The sequence below is a fragment of the Drosophila arizonae genome, chromosome 5 (assembly GCF_054131065.1).
Source record: "Drosophila arizonae isolate 15081-1271.41 chromosome 5, UAZ_ARI_1.0, whole genome shotgun sequence".
Classification (NCBI taxonomy): domain Eukaryota; kingdom Metazoa; phylum Arthropoda; class Insecta; order Diptera; family Drosophilidae; genus Drosophila; species Drosophila arizonae.
The window spans coordinates 24,515,801-24,531,086 of record NC_142925.1 but is presented as its reverse complement, the minus strand read 5'-3'; the positions used below and the strand labels follow the sequence as shown (position 1 = coordinate 24,531,086).

At 40.2% G+C, this 15,286-nt stretch overlaps 2 protein-coding genes across 3 annotated transcripts; one reads left to right on the top strand and one right to left on the bottom strand.

The window, feature by feature from the left end:
• Nucleotides 1–853: 853 nt before the first annotated feature.
• Nucleotides 854–13,380, top strand: trpl (transient receptor potential-like). Of its 2 annotated transcripts, none has more exons than XM_089469935.1 (13): nt 854–1,488; nt 4,162–4,292; nt 7,363–7,600; nt 8,759–8,901; nt 8,952–9,324; nt 9,956–10,190; nt 10,320–10,593; nt 10,655–11,047; nt 11,110–11,305; nt 11,375–11,539; nt 11,610–11,829; nt 11,902–12,241; nt 12,301–13,380. In XM_089469935.1, exons 1-13 carry the CDS (start codon nt 1,468–1,470, stop codon nt 12,965–12,967), a joined length of 3,396 nt encoding a protein of 1,131 aa, XP_089326061.1. In that variant the 5' UTR covers nt 854–1,467; the 3' UTR covers nt 12,968–13,380. The 2 variants fall into 2 exon arrangements, with proteins under 2 accessions (XP_089326061.1, XP_017868725.1); XM_018013236.2 differs by lacking the exon at nt 854–1,488 and adding an exon at nt 3,181–3,787.
• LOC108617430 (uncharacterized) lies at nt 5,913–7,029 on the bottom strand. The gene is made up of 2 exons (XM_018013237.2): nt 6,650–7,029; nt 5,913–6,553 (listed from the first exon to the last, which is right to left on the bottom strand). Exons 1-2 carry the CDS (start codon nt 6,702–6,704, stop codon nt 6,261–6,263), a joined length of 348 nt encoding a protein of 115 aa, XP_017868726.1. The 5' UTR covers nt 6,705–7,029; the 3' UTR covers nt 5,913–6,260.
• Nucleotides 13,381–15,286: the final 1,906 nt, after the last annotated feature.

Genomic DNA, 15,286 nt, shown 5'->3' with positions numbered 1-15,286 from the left:
ACTTGGTATGAAGTGCTTATCAAGTAGTAAATATGAAATGCTAATTTCAGATGATGCTGAGCATTCTCTTCGGAAATGCCATCACACGCTGCTTAGCTTGTTTAGCCGGCTTCATGAGTAAATCTGTGATTAGTAAATAACTTGGATTATTCTACTCGAACACCTAACTTTAAGAATTATTTGCACTTTTTCTAAGAATATATAGCTGCTTTGACTTTTGTCACTTGTCAAAGCAAGTCCTTTATATAACAATGGAAGCCCTTTCACTTCTCTTTGTCAGCGTCTATTAGTGGCTAACCAAAGCACACGCAAAATGTTTACACTTCACTGTCGCTTATTTAAAATCAAATTAAATTCACCTCAATTCACAGCAGAAATAGTGAGTGAAACAGAAAAGAAAAAAATCAGCAATAAACAACACCAACAAGAATTGTAAATGAAATCAGAGCAAATTAGTTGTAATTGAATTGTTGCCTACTTTGCATGCGTTTTGCTCTAATCGCCTTAAAGCGAGCAGCAGGGGCAGAGCCAGAGCCAAAGGCAACAAGAACTTGTTGATTACCGACGACCCAGACAGGTGATCAACAACAACAACAATAACAACAACAACAATAACAACTACAACAAAAGCAGCAACAGCAATAATAGTTGGAATGGAATGTCGAGTTCAAGTACACGGACTGGTCAAAGGCGGTTCTGTGGCCCTTGTAGTGCACGCCTCATATCGTATTTGTAGCTTCTGCATGTATTTGCCACGCCGACAAAACGGCCAAACGAATACAAATATTTGACGTTTTAGTCTAATTAAATTAGCTCAAACCCAGCGCTGGCCCTCGGGAAATCGGTATAAATTTCTGCGTTCCGGCCAAGTGGCCAAACGCAGTTCAAAATTCGCTAAAGCCGGCGCGTAACGCAACACAGTGTGCCACAGTGCGGCTAGCAGAGCGCTACCATGTGTATTTGTAACTGTGAAAAATAAAACATAAAAGAAACAAAAATTAAATAATATTATACATGCAATTGCTATGCACGTGAGGAATATAAAAAACTGCTATGCGTCTTAACGTGTGCAATACAAAAGTTAAGCCACAATATTTTTACCTCTAAGCCACATGAAATTCCATTGTCCATTGTGCGGTCGCGCTGAACAATTGCACACGTTTTTATGCGCCAGAATGCAAGAAGTAAGTGGCTTAAGAGTCCGAGCGACCAAGTGAATTATGTACGACAGAGCAGGGGCAGCGGGAGGCACACATAGAAGGACACTGAGCGCAATAGCAACAGAATTGAAAAAAATCGCCGAACAAAGCTGTTGCCGGTCATTGTCTGTACACACACATCAGTGTGCTAGTATGTGCGTGTAAGTGAGAGTGTGGTGCATATTTAAATTGAGTACTAACAAAGCCTGCGAACGAGGCAAAAACAAAAACTGCTGAAGCTTAAGTTAAAAAAACTCCAAGCATAAACATGAAAATATTTTTAAAACAGGTATTAAAAGCCCCAGAAAGTAGACATGCCCCCGACCATTAGAAACTATCAATTTCATGAATTTAACATCCTCCAATTATTGCTTAGATATATAAAACAGTTCTTAAACATTAAATTTCACTTTGTAGTACCCGAGAATAACATTAAATATTGCTAGATATTCATACGACAAATTCCAAAATTCCTACACTCAGTAGGCTAAAATTTTGGTGGGCTTTAGTTATTGAAAACGTTAGAAAAACAAGAATTACTCAAAAGAGTTTTGTGTGCACGTCGAATGATAAGAGCATTTAGCCACTGACCTAGCTGAGCTCAATGAACTTGGAGTGACTAAGTGGTTATAGAGCATCCCGAAAAAACGTATGCACCCGACAAAGCTGTTATCTCAGCATACTCTTAGCATATATCATTCCCAAGAATTTGGGATTAAATAAAAGTGACTCGATAAATTATTATACTGGTCTTCATTGCAATAATTGTAATAGACCATTCTTAGTTGTCGATGTCAGAGCAATCTTAGTTTCGCTTCCTACTAAGCGAACACACCCACACAGCCGAGCCATCAGCTGACGCTGCGTATACGCTGTATATCAGCTGTGTTTGCAGATAAAAATGAATTTATGATGGCAGTTTTATGTGCTTCCTTGTCGGCAAAAGGAAAGAATTAAATGAACTATATGCATGTTAAGTGACAAAAAAGTGCGCCAGGCGCACTTATAATTCTATTAGCTTAATTAAACAATGCAATTGTTGGCTTTTGTCCGGCAGCTCCGCAGCTTCGCACATACCTCCTGCTGTTCGCTTCCAGCGGAAGTGCATTTTTTTCAAGGGAGGACATTTAAATTTGCATTGGCTGGATATTTTTTGCTTTTTGTTTTTTTTTTTTTTTGTGCCACTGTGAAAGCCCTTCAAAGGCAAACGCTCTTAAAAAATATGCATAAATTGCAAAGTTTGTTTTAAATAAATATTTATGCATTGATTGGACAATTGCGAAAATCAACATGTTAATTAATTGAAGTAAGAGATTTCATATTTTGATGTGCGAGTTAAGCTGCGACGCGAGCTACAACTAAAAACAATATTTCGTTTATGAATTAAGTTATTTGTGAAATAAAACACTTGTTGGCCAGCGGGCGTGTGTAAACAAATGCAGTTATAAACAAATGCAACTGCACAGCTAAAGAAAAACACAAACACAAAAATCAAATTGAATTGCGAAACAAGCTGCGTGTAAAATGCAAATGTAAAATTCGAAATTGAAAATTTGTAAGACAAAAAAATGTGTGAAAGTTTTACTTGTGATTTTTGAATAAAACAATACATATGATACTGAGAAAAAGAAAGATATCAAAATGAACAAGAAATAACAAAAAAATTAAAATATCACAAAAATATGTGAAGTTTAAAACTAACAGCTTGACATTTCTATACGGAAAACAATTAAAAAATATAAAAAATTTAAACACAGAAATTATAAATAACCAAAAATTAAAAAAAAATTTAATAATTATAATAATAATAATATTAATAATAACGTTATAAATAAATAAGCTAATAATCATATATAAATATATATCATATATATATATGCTTAAAATAATAAATATCTTAAATATGTATTAAGAAAATTATTTTTAATATTTTCCATGTGACTACTTCTCCCTTCCAATTATATTTAATTCCTCTACAGTAACTCCATCAATTTACTTGCAGTTGAAAATTGCTCAAAAATTAAATACATAAAATTGTCGAAGAACTTAAAACAGCTTAGCTGAGTTCAGGCAAAAACTGAATAAAATAAAAATAAATTAAAATTATAAACAGCTTAACGGACACTGACCAAATACCATAAACCATGACAAAAACCAGCTGCATACCCACACACGCACACATATACAGATGAGTGCTACATGAAGTTCTGGAAACAAGAGTGATCAAAAAAAGTGAAAATAACTTCACTACAAAGTTGCAGCCAGAGGGGCTTAGTGTTTGCGAGTTTTTGGTTTGGCTTTTGGGCTGTGAACGCGTGAGTGTATGAGTGTGCGTGTGTGTGTGAGTGTGAGTGTATCACTGTGAATGAGTGTGAGTGTGCTTAAGCCCATGCGTTGACAAGCAGCTGCAAAAAGAGAAACCTGCAATAAATGAGCTTAGAACTTTTCTCAAGCAACACAGAGACAAATAAAATACAAGTCGCTTCTTGTTAAGTGAATTACGCCCTCACACATCCATACATACATATATAGAAAGATATCATAAAACAGTGATAAACATGGGTCGCAAGAAGAGGCAACCGATGGGCGTAAGTATTCAATAGTAGTTGCTCGAATATTGCAAGTATCAAGCAGCTGCCAGCTTCTATTTGCATATTACGCATACGCCGCATTGCACGCGTATCAGCTAGTGACTGCTGCCGGCTCCTGGTGGCTGCTGCTGCTACCGGCTACCGGCACTTAGTTTAAACGCTCCAAAAGGCACATTTCATTTCCATGCCATTTAAGTGGTGCGAATAAAGCAACCGCTCAGCCAGGCAACCAGCCATCCAACACTTTGTACTTAATTTCCCTATATGTTTACGTTTATGTTCTTCTCTTATTTTTATTTATTTACACCTGCGTGTACTTTCACATACTGACTCTGTATTTTTTTTTTTGCATTTTTTTTTTCGTGGCTCAGTTGCCGCCCGGGGGCATCCCTAAAACTGTGGGCGGCTGTTGTGTGCCGCTGGGATTACCGCAACCTTTGCTGCTTGAGGAGAAGAAATTCTTGTTGGCTGTCGAGCGTGGCGATATACCAAATGTTCGCAGGTGAGTACCGTGCCGTGCCGCGCAGTGACGTTGCGCTTCTTCTTCCACCTTTTTTTTTACAGTGCTACCAAATTTGCGCCTGTTTTTTAAATGTTGTGTCAGGGGACGCGCAGGTGTCGATGGGTCGTATCCGTATCCGCGTTTCGTATCCCTCGACGCGATATGCGATATACGGGAAACGTATAAATCCTATCACCACGAAGGCGTGTGTGTCTGTATGTCAGTCGCATGTGTATGTGTGTATGTGTCTGTGTGTGTCTGGCTGTGTGTTTTGGGTGGTTTCAATTATTTGCATAGCTGCCTGTTTGTTTGCCCTGGGGCATATCTTGCGTGCCACTTAATAAGCAATATGCGGAAACGAGTCCTGTTTGCCATTTCATGCCATTTAAAATCGCATTTTAATAAATTTACAATTAATTTCGTTCTATATTTAAGAGCGCAGACACCATGTTGAGTGGCCAGAGCATTTAAAGTGCCATGCAATAATATCTAATTACATATTTATCAAATTTCCAATGAGGTTAAATGAAATTTCATTTATATTTCATTTGATTGGATGTGTTGAGTTCCAAGGGCTTTTGCTTCAATAAAAAATAAAAAATAAATCTTATATTGCTCGAATTGTAATATAATCTATCTAAGTTTATTTATGCTTATAACTATTAAATTGGATAACTCAATAAATAGCTCGACAGATTTATTAGTTATATGATTGCAGGAATTATGGCTTTTACGTCAATGGGTTATACGTTTAAGGGTTGTTTCGTTGCTATATTAATAACTAAACCCAACAAAGCTCACTCACTCTCAATATGTCTACTATTCTATATATTTGATTTGTATATTTTTACAAAATTAGAGTAAATTTGTTTTTTTTTTTTTTTGCTTGTATTAAACTTTTGGACCGATTTTAAATTTATTTACCAGTACAATTCTGCAGAATATAAGTGATATAATAGGCTACGAAATCTGTACAGACGATTAACAACTCTACACGTGGAAAAATAATATCATTATATGCTTTAGTTAAAAAAAAATTTGTTTTGTACATTGGGTTTTCAATTTTGTATATTATATTTTGTTTAGTATATTTGTTAGTCTTACAAAAATTAGAAAAAATAAAAATAAAAATTAAATAATCAACAAAAATAGAATACAATAAAATAAATAAATAGTAATATAAATCGAAACTCTTAAATATAATATGTACAATCCAGAGATTAATCTTAATGTATTTTTCTGCTAATTCCCAATATTATACAATCAATTCACGTGTAAGGCCGGTTTGGGCTCTTGTTTTAATTTTCTGTCTTAGGTAGGCGGACAGACTGACAGAACATCAAAACCAACAATCATATCAGATTTGAATAGGCAATTGCAGATACAGACTGAAAGAACTCTAGTCTTTAAACTGCAGAGGTGTCCAAACTCAAAAAGCTTAGAAGAAAGAATTAATCAGGATTGTAGCTTAAACAATTACTAATTATTGATTTATTTACATTTTTTATTATTTGTCAACGTCTTTACTCCTCAAATTTAAAGAAATAAAAATAATACAATAGAAAATATTATACCATATTTGGTTCATCAACCATAGACCCAAGAACCAAAAGCCACTGCTCGGTTATATAACCATTTATGAACAATCATCAATCGTTTTAAACATGAAAGAGTACAAGCATTAAACACATTAGATCCTGTGTGTGCTCTGTGTTAAATATGAAATCATAAAAGTGTAAAAACATCGAGTCATTTGGGAGGGGGCAACAGACTCTCAACGTGTAGTGTAGTGTAGAGCACGGTGTTGATATGGTTGTAGCGGTGTCTTGTTGATGCTGTTGTCGTTGTTTTTCTTCTGAGGCGGTTTGCTGTTGCCTAATTGTTTTTTTCGTTACTTGTTCTAGGTGCTGGTGCTCCAGCTGCTGCTGCTGATGTAGTTGATGTGGTTTTTCTTTTTTCTTGTTTTTTTTACATTTTTAAATTAATAAAACGATAGGGATTGTAGCTCTTCATCTCGTCCAAGGTGTAACGGTAGTGTGCCTTGGAGGGCTCCTCTTCGGAGCCAATCGAGTCATCCTCCTCCTCGCGCTGCACTCGAATGCCCTTCAGTTGGCAAGCGCGACGATAGAGCTCCTCCTCGCGATCCTTGTAGAACTGCCAGGAGATGCGGCTGAACGCGGGCATTTGATTGAAGTCTTGCCCAGCTCCATTCGGTGGAACGGCAAACCAATTTGCGCCACCTAATTTGACTGTTTGCGTTTCTAATTGATGGATGGGTGGGTGGATATAAATGGATGGATGTATGGACACACCCGTTTGTTTATTTAACAGTCGGCTGTGGGGTATTCGGCACTCACCCTTGTTCTTCTGTGCCATTTTAATGACCAAGCCTTGATCCTTAGTAGCGTCCATACTAATTGTTATTATATTTTTTTGTTTCTTATTGATTTGGAATAGGTTTACAAATAATTTAAGTGCCAAAACAGTTTGTTTTATTCGGCGTTCTATTCAATATATATTTCGTTTTTCTTTGAATTTTTTACAACAATTTATGTTGACGAACAATTGTAAAATGAATATTCGAGATATGTGCTGCAAGGTAACTAAACTGAAATTTTGACAGCTGCAAGTCAAAGGTAACTACGTTGACTGTTGTGTTAATCGAACAGTGTTGCAAAATGCACCATTCGAGTAGCTCACTTCAGCTTACCAACACTGTAGACCGATACCAGGAATTTGTTTTGAAATTGAAATTCTTTATGATTTGATTTTACAAGCTTTTCCATATTAAATTTGACTCTACTTACAGCCCCAACTAGTTGCCTTTTGTAAAACAAAAAACAAATACTGAGTGCCCAAAAAATTTTGAGTGCTTTTATGGCACTCGATTGATGGGCAAACTTTTCGCTGAAGTCGCATATAATTAAAAACTTTAGGAGCCGAAGAATAACGCAAGGGCAAAAGTTATTCCCGGCCGCTTCTGTTTTCCAATAATTTGCTTATTTTTTCTTCTCTTAGCCAATTGATTTTAATTATTTGCCACGCCCACTTGTGGGGCACCTTTCTTTAGGATATTGCAAAAGGCGTTGCGGCAGCAGCACATCAACATCAACTGCATGGACCCGCTGGGCCGGCGAGCCCTCACCCTGGCCATCGACAACGAGAATCTGGAGATGGTGGAGCTGCTGGTTATCATGGGCGTGGAGACAAAGGATGCCCTACTGCATGCCATCAATGCAGAGTTCGTTGAGGCCGTTGAGCTGCTGCTCGAGCACGAGGAGCTCATTTTCAAGGAGGGCGAACTCTACGTAAGTAATACGACTGACGACTGACGACTGACGATGGCGACCGACTCCAGCTTCACACTTTTCTTATCATGGCCATACATAGCCTGGTGCTGCACTCAGCTAATTTGTGGCACACATCGAGTGGTTCTGCTTTCAGTAGCTGCTCGAATCTGAAGCTAACACGATTTTAATCAGTTTTGTGTGGCCTCGTTAGGCACGTACATGACAGACGCTCAAGTGATTGGGAGTGTGCGATAAGCGAGCCAATGCTTCCGCCTCCGACTGTTCCTATATGCCACACACAGTATGCCCGATAATCCCGCCTGTGTGCCTGCTTATCTACATTATACACTTTCATTGGCTGGCATAACTTTCTTGTTCTATATATCACATATGTATGACTCTGCTGTAAACTATTCGTATCATATATATTTTAAAATAACAGTTTAAAGCTCATCTACTAATTTAAAGCTAACTTTGATTACTTCTCATATAACTTGTATTGTGTTCAATTTAAAGGATCATGTAAAATCTTTTACGTTCGCTCATTATACTAAATATATTTTTGTTTATTTATTTGTGTGGTTTTTATATATTTTGTTTTCCACTAGGCTAAGTTCGTTTTGTATGAGATATACTTTGAGCTTTTAATTTGTTTAAGTGATATTAAAAAATATATATGTATATATCATGTATTTCGAATATCTTTCAAATTCTAATTTCAATGAAAATGTACAATAGAAAATTGAGCTGCTGTAAATTGATTTAAGTTCATGCTTCAATGAGTTCGAAGAGTTGGATGATTTATTAGCAACTCCTAGGTTACCCTATGTAGGATCATTTTCATCTGCCAAGCCCTTAAGCGTATTTAATCTTCGGCTATGACTATTTAGTATTCTTCTCCTGTTGAAAATAAAGTTGTATGAGTGTGGGCACGCTTCTTCCTAGTCTTCTGCCCCACTCACACACACAGACACACACACATATATATACATATTTATGCACATATGAGCGCACGCTTCATTAAGCAGCCATTGGACGCAATCGAAGCGTGAAAATTACAATTGTAACTCATATGCAATAAAACGTTTAATGAAGCCAAAATATCAACTCGAAAACTGAGTGACTTCTTGAGTTGGCGCAACTTAACCTTAACTGTAATGTGAATAACTTTCGCAGAGCTGGCAGAAGGTGGACATCAACACGGCCATGTTTCCGCCGGATATAACGCCGCTGATGCTGGCGGCGCACAAGAATAACTTTGAGATATTGCGAATACTGCTGGATCGAGGGGCCGCCGTGCCAGTGCCCCACGACATACGGTAAGTTGGCCCCGCCTCTCGCGAGTTGCCATTAACCTTGGCTCGTTTAGCTGCGGCTGCGAGGAATGCGTGCGTCTCATGGCCGAGGATTCGTTGCGGCATTCGCTGTCGCGCGTGAATATCTATCGTGCGCTCTGCAGTCCATCGCTCATTTGCCTCACCTCGAGCGATCCCATCTTGACAGCCTTTCAGCTATCCTGGGAGCTGCGCAACCTGGCTTTGACCGAGCAGGAGTGCAAGCTGGAGTACATGGACCTAAGACGTCAGTGCCAGAAGTTTGCCTGCTGCCTGCTGGATCAAACACGTTCTTCCAATGAGCTGGCAATTATACTAAACTATGATCCCTCTATATCCAGCTATGAGCCGGGAGATCGGATGAGTCTCACGCGCCTTGTGCAGGCCATATCCTACAAGCAGAAAAAGGTAAAAAAAATAATTCGATAATCAATGTGAGATGCAATATTTAACGATCAAAGTCTTTATTGTTACATATTCTATTAGAGAGATCATTCTTATATCTGACTGATTTTATATTCGAAAATACATATCGCATAGCAATTGTATTTCTCCTATGTCCCTCTAGAGTGTCCAATTAAACTTTTAGTATTTATATTTGTGCATATGAATTTTATATTAATTGTATACAAATTAATTATAAACCCGAACGAGGTCCTTGCCTTGTTTAAAAAAATAAGACTTTAATTGTGAAAGTGTGCCTACATAGTGATTCTATATGAATCTATTAGGCACATTTAAGAACGCAGGTCAGTTCGGGTGAAAGGTATTTCCCAGTCGGACACCCAGGCTGAATTCTTACTGGTTTTAATCTGAGCTTTGGCTGTTCACATGCTCAACAATCTGAGATAATGCACAGTTGCCAGTAAGCCGCTTTGTATCTTACATAGTCTATTGTATCTCGAGGAAGCTATTGAATCGCAAAGATACCTTTGCAGCGCAGAGGCGCCATTGTGTGCTGCGGCTACTTTTGTATCTGAAAGACGTACTTTGTTTTTAATAGCTGCATGTCCATGCCGTTTCAACATTTTGTTTGCAGTTTGTGGCCCATTCGAACATCCAACAATTGCTGTCATCGATTTGGTACGATGGACTGCCCGGGTTCAGGCGCAAAGGCATCGTCGACAGATTCATCTGCATAGCGCAGGTGGCTCTGCTGTTTCCGCTCTACTGCTGCATCTATATGTTTGCGCCGAACTGTCGCACGGGCCGATTGATGCGAAAACCGTTTATGAAATTCCTCATTCATGCGTCTTCCTACGTGTTCTTTTTGTGTGAGTATGGGGCGGGGCAAGCGCCAATCGGGGTCGTGGGTCAAGTGAACCGTTTATGCTGTAATAACAGGAGCAGAGTCGGAGCCAGAGCCAGAGCCAGAGCTCATATCCTGACTGTTTACCTTGCAGTTATCCTCATATTGGTATCTCAGCGGGCGGACGACGATTTTGTGCGGCTCTTCGGCACGGCTCGCATGAAGGCTGAGCTGGCTGAGCAGGAGCAGCGGCAGCGAGGCCAGGCGCCCAGCAAACTGGAGCTGCTTGTGGTGCTGTATGTGATTGGATTCATGTGGGAGGAGATCCAGGAGATTTTCGCCGTGGGCATGCAGAACTATTTGCGTAACATGTGGAACTTTATTGATTTTCTGCGCAACAGCCTCTACGTGAGTGTCATGTGCTTGCGGTAAGTTCACGTACAACTGTGAACGTCAGCCAACAGCTAACTATTCGTAATGCACCCGCAGCGCCTTCGCCTACATTCAGCAGGCGACGGAAATCGCGCGAGATCCGCAGATGGCCTACATTCCGCGAGAGAAGTGGCACGACTTTGACCCACAGCTGATTGCCGAGGGTCTGTTCGCGGCGGCGAATGTCTTTTCCGCCCTCAAGCTGGTGCACTTGTTCAGCATCAATCCGCACTTGGGCCCGCTGCAAATATCGCTGGGGCGCATGGTCATTGACATCGTCAAGTTCTTCTTCATCTACACGCTGGTGCTGTTCGCCTTCGCCTGTGGACTGAATCAGCTGCTCTGGTACTTCGCGGCGCTGGAGAAGAGCAAGTGCTATGTGCTGCCCGACGGCGAGGCGGACTGGGCCTCGCACGGCGACTCCTGCATGAAGTGGCGACGCTTTGGCAAGTCAGTCCAGTCATTCAGTTAATTAGAGGGCGTATGTAATCCTAACCGGTCCTGCCTTGCAGCCTCTTCGAGTCATCGCAGTCGCTGTTCTGGGCCAGCTTCGGCATGGTCGGCCTGGACGACTTCGAGCTGACCGGCATCAAGTCCTACACCCGGTTTTGGGGCCTACTCATGTTCGGCTCGTACAGCGTCATCAATGTGATTGTTTTGCTGAATCTGCTCATCGCAATGATGTCCAATTCGTACGCCATGATTGATGTGAGTCGCCGAAGTGGGAGCTCCACTGGCCAGTGGCTTCATTAATGACTTTGATTGCGTGATTTGCAGGAGCACTCGGACACCGAGTGGAAGTTCGCACGCACCAAGCTCTGGATGAGCTACTTCGAGGACAGCGCGACGCTGCCGCCGCCGTTTAATGTGCTGCCCTCGGTTAAGTGGCTCATTAGGGTGTTCAGGAAGTCCAGCAAGGCCATCGATCGACAGCGCTCCAAGGTGAGCACCACTTAACGACGCCCCACCCAAACTGTTTTCACTCAAACTGTTTTACTCCCGATTCCCGCAGAAACGGCAGGAGCAGGAGCAGTACAGCAAATACGACAACATCATGCGCTCCCTGGTCTGGCGGTATATCTCGGCCATGCATCGTAAGTTTGAGAACAATCCGGTCACTGAGGACGACATCAACGAGGTCAAGAGCGAGATAAGCACGATGCGCTATGAAATGCTGGAGATATTTGAGAACAGCGGCATGGACGTGTCCTCAGCCAATAAGAAGGAGAAGCGTAAGTGCGCACAGTCGACTACTTGACCCAAATATAGGACAGATATATGTGTATAATATATACCCAACGCAGATCCGCGACCTCGTCGCATGAAAGTCTGGGAGCGACGGCTCATGAAGGGCTTCCAGGTGGCACCGGTGCAGGCCAGCAGCGAACCGGAGCTGCTCGGCAACGTGAACGGCGAGGGCGAGATGCGTGAGGTCAAGGTCGAGTCGGTGCCCTCGAGGCCGGCCAAGGAGACGGCGCGCGAGCGCTTCCAGCGGGTGGCGCGCACCGTGCTGCTGCAGTCAAGCACACACAAGTGGAATGTGGTGCTGCAAGGCACGCTGCAGAACTCGCAGATTGGTCGCAGCACCAGGCATCAGCGCAAGAGTCTGCACAATCTGGGCAAAGCCATCGAGGAGGCCAGAAAGTGAGTGGCTCTGCAGTAAATCTAATAGATGATTCTAAATAATGATAAATGCTCTCCAGGCTCATTCTGCTCAACCCGAACTGCGCGTCGGGCCGTGAGTCACCCATTCGCATTGAGTTCGAGGACGAGAAGACCAGCACGCTGTTGGAACTGCTCAATCAGATCAGCGAGGAGATCAACCACCCTCGGCTATCAAGCAAGCCCTGCTGGCGTCCCCCCCTGAGCACTGTGTCACCACGTGCGATGGCCGCCAGCAATGATTGGTCCAGATCCCACACGGCGCCGGAGCTGCAGTTGAATCGGAAGTCGGCGCCTCAGTCTCAGCCACAGCAACAGCCTCAGCCACAGCCTCAGCCTCAGGCGGCACCAAGTCGTGTCGGCTATCGCACACGCGAGCTACCGCTTTGTCCAAGTAAGCTGGTCACGGCCTCTGCACCCACCGCCAAAAAGACGGCACCACCTGCCCCACACGTCCTACCGCCAGCAGCTAAAGCTCCAGCAACAGTTAATAGCGGCAACAGGGCCAGAGCGACGATGCCCTTCTCTGTGGAGCTTGGTCTAGGCAGAGGAAGCTTACATCGCGTGCAGCCCAGCCATTCTAATGCCTTCGATATACATGTCGTCGACTTGGATGAGCGCAGCCCAAGTAGCACTGCACTCGATAAGGACAACATGTCCGATGTCAGCTCCGTGCTAAGCGTGAGTCCCAAGCGGCCAAATCCTTAAATGCGTCGTTTGCGTGGCCCCTTGTGATAAGTCTCTGCCCCAGCCCGAAGCAGACTCCGTCTTTAGTGCTACTTACGGCGTATGCCAAGCCAGCAAATAACATACGTATATACTATAAATGATACAAAAATTATATACATTCGCAAAATATAAGTCAAATGTCTTTAATATTTTTTATTCTTTGTTTCATATCATCTTTATTTTTGCATTCATTATAAATTTGAATATGTTTATTCACACGTAATTCCCATGAACAAATGAGGACAATTTGAAGAGAAGTGTAACTAACAACACCCTGTACAAAATGAGAACGCTAAAGATGTGGAAGATCTAAAAATGACTATACCTATAAAATATTAGACTTAATTCCTTTAAGAGAAATAAATTCATATTTAACAAGATTATTTAAACTACTGCTAGACAATTTTAATGGAAATTTTATTTAAAAAAAAAAAAAAAAAAAAAAAAAAAAAAAAAAAAAAAATATATATATATATATATATATATATATATATATATATATATATATATATATATATATATATATATATATATATATTTAAATATGTTTTTTAATGTTATTTAAAAATATTAATATTATTTACTATTATTAGGGCAATTAGGATTCATTCATATCAATAGAATTATTTATATTGAGTTTAAGAATCACAGAAAATCTCAAAACATTGCATACATTAACATTAATGTCGAAGCTCATAATTGTTTGTTGAAACTCAAAATATATCTTAAAATATCTTAAAATAAATTTTATACACTTAGAAGTAAATCTTTAAAAGAAGATATAAAATAAATACAATTAAAGTTGCCGGCAGATCCGATTAAATCTATAATATTAAAAGTGGTATATTATAACTTTATCTAGACAATTTTAATTAAAATTATATTGCAAATAAAATATTTAAATATGTTTTTTGTAAAAAAAATATATATATACATATATATATATATATATATATATATATATATTTTTTTTTTTTTTTAACTTTCTTTTTCTGATGAATTCACATCAATAGATTATGCAGATATATGACTAAATAGGGCCATGCTCCTTTAAATTTCGCATACAAACTGCGCCTTGAACTGTGCATGCCTGACTTACAAGTACTACACTTGGCTAATAGGCTCGCCAATATAGCCATTTACATATAATCGCATGGCCTGGACGATGGCAATAGACACGCGAATGCGAACTCATGCCGAGGGGCGACCCTTCCGGCTGGTTGATTTTTTATACCATCTGCGCCCGGCTGGCAAGGCAAAACGTGCGTAAATTCTTAAGCTGCCAGCATTAAACGCAATAAAGACAGAACAACATAAACAAGTCGCCCGGAGAGCTAAACACCGCTTTTAGCCGCCGGCCATTGAGCAAAATGAAGCGAAACAAGGAGACGAGGAGTTGGGCAGGAAAATTACAAATTCAATTTGATGTCATATCAATTGATTTTGCGATACATCTTGTTGCCTTTGTTGCTGACAAGCTGCAAACACAGTTCAGCTCAGTGGTAGGGGTATTCCCCATACACACGCATATATATATATATATGTACGTTTATTTTTTGGCTGGGTTTTTCCCTGTGCCTGGCATTTGATTTTGATGACGCGTGGCACTTTTGAAATTTATGCGCTACTCTAAACACACTTTGTATGCGCCCAATGCCACGGCAAACATGACGAAGAGTCCAAGTGGATGCCACAAAATATGTGCTTGTGCGTGTATGTGTGTCTGTATGTTCTGCATGAAATTTGAAGCTTTTAGCTGATTCGCTCTGTCAGTAGGGGATAAACGCAGGTATTTTGAGCACGCGCCGAGAAACAAGAAATAAATAAAAAAAAAATAAAATAAATAAAACAAGAAAATGAAGCCAGATAGGTAAGTTCCTGGAATAAATTAAGACAAATAAGAGTTCCTTTACACGCACTAATGTAAACTTATAAAACATTAGAATATAATTTTAAACGGCAGGCTATGACTACTTTCTAAACTTGAAATAAATAAAAAAAAAAGTAAGCAGCACATTCACAAACACACACACGCACACGCATAAGGGTGCAATCAGTGTTGCCAGTTTAGCCTATTTCAGACTAGAGCTCGCCTATTGATAATACATCCATTGAAAATAAGCATGGGATGGAATATCAAGAAATTGAGCCAGTCTATGCATAAGTCCTACTCCTTAAGATAACTTAAGAGAAAAATCTGCTATCTATGCCATCTAATATTTATAAATATTAATAATATAAATAAGCTAGCTTAGAATATCAGGCATGTACATACATACATATATGTATACATTCTTG

Bases quoted from the DNA above. Each gene is read 5' to 3' on its own strand.
- trpl (XM_018013236.2), top strand. From the start codon at position 3,758: ATGGGTCGCAAGAAGAGGCAACCGATGGGC. The intron at 7,601-8,758 runs GTAAGTAATACG...TAACTTTCGCAG, and splicing joins TCAAGGAGGGCGAACTCTAC to AGCTGGCAGAAGGTGGACAT. The intron at 10,191-10,319 runs GTGAGTATGGGG...TTTACCTTGCAG, and splicing joins TTCCTACGTGTTCTTTTTGT to TTATCCTCATATTGGTATCT.
- LOC108617430 (XM_018013237.2), bottom strand. From the start codon at position 6,704: ATGGACGCTACTAAGGATCAAGGCTTGGTCATTAAAATGGCACAGAAG. The intron at 6,554-6,649 runs GTGAGTGCCGAA...TCCATCAATTAG, and splicing joins AATGGCACAGAAGAACAAGG to AAACGCAAACAGTCAAATTA.